A 6022-nucleotide genomic window follows, 5' to 3' on the forward strand; every position below is an offset into this window, starting at 1 on the left:
GTGTACACCGTACCCCGAGTTGGACACACGCTGTGTGCCCCTTCTTCAATGCCCATGCCAACCAATGACCTTAACCTTCATTCCTTTGTGCCTTCTACATTCCTATATTTCCTCCCATGCCCATAGCCCACCAAGCCACCTTCTTCTTCTTCTTCCTTGAGTGATCTCCATTCCCTTCTCAAGTCTCACATAAATGACTTATAACCTTTTAAGGGGTGGTTTTCTAAACCATCACACCCTTTCGAAAAGGTCACTTTTATTTAACATTTCATTAATACAATTATACCTCTCTTTTATGAGAGTTTTCATTAACATTCTTTACTAATCTCTCTAAGCCAAAGGATTATAATATCCTTTATTTTTTTATCTCCCTTTTAAATGTAAAAGGTTTATTTCATAACTTTATCTTCTCTTGAAAAATAAGTCACATAACAAATATTATATTATAAAAATATTATTTCTAAAACCCTGTTTAATAAAAGACCATTTTTAATCTTAAAGGCAGTGAGTCCACTCTAAATTGATTATAACTTGTTTCTAAACTTTGATGAGTCCAACTAGCTTCGATTATATACTATTGCAGTAAGGTTATAGGTTAAATAGTGTAAAATGGATCATCCACACATGCTTAAGTTTGGTAGGAATAAGTACTAATAGTTGATGGCTGTTGGAATATTTTTATGAACAAACTTTTAAGTACGTATCTGGTAATGTACTAATCGTCTATGAAGAGAAACTCAAACATTGAATACATACAAGGCCTTCATTCTAGTGCCACCTTTTATGTGACAGAGTTTTTCTATTAATGAAAAATTGAGGATTTCTGAATTATATTTACTTCCTCGCATGCTTCAGTCTTGAGTTTGACGAGAATCCTCCTCCTGTGTCATGGCAGGATCAGCATAAACCTGAAATATATCATTAAACCGTCAAAACTCTCACCACTCATACAAAAAAGCAAATGATAAACTAAATTTGATTAATATAACTTAAAACAAAAATCAAGGATAGTTTAGCATATCTAAATATAGAGAAATTGTTATTTAATGGGCCAGTTTAATTTAATATAGAAGAATATCTTCTAAATGTTAGAAGTATTATTTTCCATGAACCAGAGTTAGGTTTAAAATAGAAGAATGCCATTTTAAATACTAAAACTGTTATTTTATATGAACCAGTATGTCAGATACAGATAAATACCTTTTAAAATTTTATGGGTGCTATTCTTTATATGGAACAGCTAAATTCAATATAAAGAATGCATTTAATATAATACTAAAATATCATTTTTTATCATGTGTAGGCTGATATACTGTAAAAACATTATTTGTAACCATGCCGTAGTTCTCTTAAAAAAGGCAGACAGAGAAGGGTAAGGAAATATAAGTGTTGTATGGTTGGAATTAGTGGCATTAACTGTTAAAGCAGAAGTATTTGTATGTGATGATTTATTGAGCATCTCCAATACTGTGCATGCAGCTTGTTGGAAACGCTCCCTCTCTTGCTCCAGCTTACATTTGCGATCCATCCACAACTCTCTACATCTCTGCACCTCTTCTCTGATCTCTACAGCACCTGCATCTATTTCACTGTATATATGTCTCCCTCCATCAATATCCTTACAAACTTTACCACTAAAATTTGTGGCAAAATAAACAAACGGCTACTAACCGGCGATAAAAGATATTGCAAGAGAGCAACACACCTGATTAGTGGAAGCAGAGTTTCCACGAAAGTCTGTGTCTGCTGAACGACATCTGCAATGTTTTTGATTAAAAAGCAGTGTGAACAAGCTTTCACACATTAATTTTTCCCTCCCTTTCTCAAAAAAATTTATCCAAGGCATTGCTTGCATCCATACAATTTGCTTCTACTCAGTTCAGTGTATTTTCAATTTCTAAATTTAATTGCATTTATTATGCTTTACATGGAACAGCTGGCTTACAAATCTCTCAAAGTTTCAAATATTTCAAATTTCAATCAAATTAGCGCGCAAATCTCTTAAATTCCTTCTTAAATTTAAAGATTTAAATAATTTGTCTACAGATCTCTTGAAATTCTCGTTACATTTCGAAGCTTTAAACTGTTAGCTTACAAATCTCTCTTTTGATGATTTAAATGACTAGCTTAAAATCAATCAATTTCTTCTCTAACTTTAATAAAGATTCGCGGTAAGTTTACAGATCTATAAGATTCTTCTCTAATATAAAAAATTTAAAATATTAGCTAACAAATTGCTGATATCCTTGACAAGCTTCATAGATTTAAGCAATTAGCATACAAATGGCTAAAATCTTCGAGCATTTTAAAATATGAAATCATTTAGGTCGCAGATTATTGGAGCTTTACACTTAAAAGAATAAAACAGTAATTAATACCCAATCAGAATGAACTCTAAAGTAGTATTGCACAGAAATTAGGAGTAAAATGATAATAATAATAATAAAAGAAGAAAAGGTAGAAGAATGAACCGTAAACGAAGGGTGCGAACTTTGATCCAGCGAAGGAAGCATACTGAGAAAGCGTAGTATTAGCGTCTATGCTTCTCAATGCTCCTCCTGCCTCTGCCTGCTCCGCTTCATCCTCTTCAATTTTCTCCTTCCCGTTCTGCATTTGCTTTAGTTGCTAAGGTCACCAGTTCGAACCCTAGTGCTCCAATTTTCACAGCTTGCACAAACAGGTGAATTTTGCGATGAAGGTCTTCGATTTTGTATTTTGATTGTGCTTTTAACTTTTTCACTAATTTTTTTGGGATGCCTAATCTAACTCTACTCAACTAATAGTGACGTCACAAACTCTACAATTTAACTATCACATCGTATAGGACAATTAGAATCTTATTCTATATAATTATAATGGTTACTTAATCTATATAACCATAATTGTGATAATAAATTTTATCTAATTTAAAAAATATATATATTTATTATTTCAAAATATTATTATTATCATTTTTATTCACCAATGTGAATTACAAATATGATATAATGAATGCTTTTAAAACTTATATAAATAAGAAATAATTAAATTTATTATTAAATTAAAAACTGAATATATTCTATTTTTAAAAAAATATTATAAATTAATATTTTAATAATAAATATTATAAAATGATATATTAATATTATACATTAGAATACTATGTTATATCTCCTTACAATGTGTTTTATTTAACAATGAATTTGGTGAAAAGGGGCCATACCCATATAAATGCAAACCACATACAACATGATTTAACTAGCTACAAAATGGATGGTCTAGAACAACAATGCATCAAACCCTTATCTAGGGTTGCATAATATTAATCAAAAGATCCCAAAAATTAGGATCTCAACATAAACAATCTAATTTAACTTTGGAAGTGTTAATGCTATTCTTGGAATGTGACCATAGATGCATATTGTGACATACCTCATTCCCTTTGCAATAGACTTTCTTTTTCTTTCACATTCCAAGCATTATTGCTTCCATCTTTGATATGTGACTCTAAAATTGGATGGAAAGGTTGAGTTGTTTCAACCATAGGAGCAAATATCATTTGGGGGGGAATTTGGAAAAACAAGAGTATAAATTTTTTTGAAAATTTTGAATTTTTAAAAATAAATTAAAAAAATTATTAGAAAAAGACAAAAACTACTCTCTTTTAAAAAAAATAAAAATTTAATGGCATTTACATAGTATGAAGATATAGAGAGAAAATAAAATAGAGATTTTAACCCATGAACTGCCAAAAATAGATTCTTCTTGTTCATATTCATATCACTCATTGCATCACACAAGGCATACTTCATAGTTCATGAATAATAACTAGATGGTGATAGTTGTACAAAGTCAACATACAAACTAAGTACAAAGTTTCAAAAATGCAAATAGAGCTATATTTAATGGCAGGATGTCCTAATGATGAAGTTCATTGGTAAGAGCCTTTCCTAGCTCATTTAGTACTATGAGGATCCATGTGGGTCTCCCTTAGGATCTCAAAATCATCAGGCACACGAAAATCATCATTAGTTGCAATCCACTCAAACTATGGATCAATATGGTCAAGGTCAATTGGTTCATCATCCTCAATAATTCATGTTTTTGTCCATGTAGAAACTAGTCTTTCCCTTATAAGTCAAAAACATAATGAATACAATTTCAACTGGCTGCAAGTATATTACAAGTCTAACCTCTAGCTTTCTAGAGTTCCAAGTGGAGGCTGTGGTGAACAAACACCAATTCATTCATCCATTGTTGTGTTAGGTGATTGTGTTTCTCAAAATGTATGTGTAAAAAAACACTCCAAGTATGCTCACAAGTGGATGGGAACTGCATAGTTAGCTCAGAATGTGTCTCATCATCCATCTAAGATTTGGGGTTTCATGACCAAAATAATCCCACCATTGCATTGAAAAACACATTATATGGAGATGATATCATGTAAGAATATTTTAAAATCCTAACACATTTAATGATCATGTCCACAAAATAGAGAGACTATCAAAATTCTATATAGTCTACCTAGTTGGAAGGTCTTTTTGTCTTCCACAACAACCCTAAATAAAAGAAAACCCCTTAATTGCTTGTACATTGGCAACTTTGCCATAGTTTCATGCAATTAAATCCTGAGGTTGGAAATTTTTTCTCCATGCATATGAACAAGCCATGTATGATCTCAAGATATGATGTCTAAATAAAAGCTATATAACAACATTGGATTGATATGTAGCCTGCATCATGGAGAGGAGAGTGCATTTGCTAATCTCACCTTCTATCAATTATGTCCCATAATGGCATATACCTATCCCTATTATTTTCCATCCTACCCCTCATCACTTCCTTGGTCCTATCAATTGTGTCATATAGATATCCCATGGGGGATTTATCCCCATCAACTAGTCTCAAGACTTTTACTAAAGACTCTAACTTTATACAACTTGCTCAACTACATCCCAAAAACTAGTAGATTACATGTACCCTACCACTACTATTCCAGCTACTTGATTTGCAAATTTAGACTCCATCCACCTGTTTGAATCAAATGTTTGTTTCAAATTCATTTTTGTTGGGAAAGAATCTATAATGCAAGGAAGCGTGTTGCAAAGCTTATCAGCCCTAGTCGAACTAGCTCCTTGCCCTCTATGAAAGGGCACATCATACATAAAACACGTGTGATTATAAATAAATTTTCTAACTATGTAATCCTTCTCCAATACCTCCTTAACCCATTCAAGTTTTCCACTTTCCTCCAAGGTTATATCAAGGCAATGTGTTGCACATGGGGTAAAAAAAAATGAAGAGATATTTTTCGTCAAGAGTCTCCCAACAAAAACATAAGCAACAACATTATCTATAATTATAAATTGAACTTCATTTTACGTCCTTACAATCCATGACCACTAGGTCAAACATCTTGAACAATGTAGCTACACATTTGATTGTTTCTAACATGCATTCGAACATTTCAAAAATATTGTGCTAGTATCATGAGATAAGGAATTTGATGAGGTTTGGTTCCTTCTATATGTCCATCCATTTGACACTAGCCTACTCTAATAAATTCTCATTAACAACATCTTTAACATCTTTAAGCATATCAACCTTAAATGTCTTGTAAGATGGGGCTTGAAACTCAATATCTACAGCTACAATAGCATCCACCATACCTTGAAAATACATATGAAAACTTGACAACATGGAATGGAAAGCTAGAGTAGTACCAAAAATTTACCATCACCTTCTTTTCCTATTGATGGACATTCTTCCTCCATCATGTACTCTCCAAAGTGGTATGTGATCCCAGTGTAATACAAGGTGCAAAGAAATAATTAATGTTTCATCCACCTGTGTTTGGGCCATGTGTTGTTAAAGAAGGTGTTTCATCCCCGATTCCCTAAAATACTCATGTGCACCATCTTCCTCATCTAATTAATTACTTCTAGCATCTATAGACTTAGGGCCTATTTCAACCCTAGTTCTTCCCTTTTTTCCTGACCCTCAAAAATTAAGTCAAGAGCTTGTTTTACCTAAAATGTGACAT

At 32.3% G+C, this 6022-nt stretch overlaps 1 protein-coding gene across 1 annotated transcript; it reads right to left on the minus strand.

The window, feature by feature from the left end:
- Positions 1–675: 675 nt before the first annotated feature.
- Positions 676–2777, minus strand: LOC131061382 (uncharacterized). The gene is made up of 4 exons (XM_057995027.2): positions 2472–2777; positions 1706–1757; positions 1418–1589; positions 676–908 (listed from the first exon to the last, which is right to left on the minus strand). Exons 1-4 carry the CDS (start codon positions 2611–2613, stop codon positions 852–854), a joined length of 423 nt encoding a protein of 140 aa, XP_057851010.1. The 5' UTR covers positions 2614–2777; the 3' UTR covers positions 676–851.
- Positions 2778–6022: the final 3245 nt, after the last annotated feature.

Source organism: Cryptomeria japonica, chromosome 11 (genome assembly GCF_030272615.1).
Source record: "Cryptomeria japonica chromosome 11, Sugi_1.0, whole genome shotgun sequence".
Classification (NCBI taxonomy): domain Eukaryota; kingdom Viridiplantae; phylum Streptophyta; class Pinopsida; order Cupressales; family Cupressaceae; genus Cryptomeria; species Cryptomeria japonica.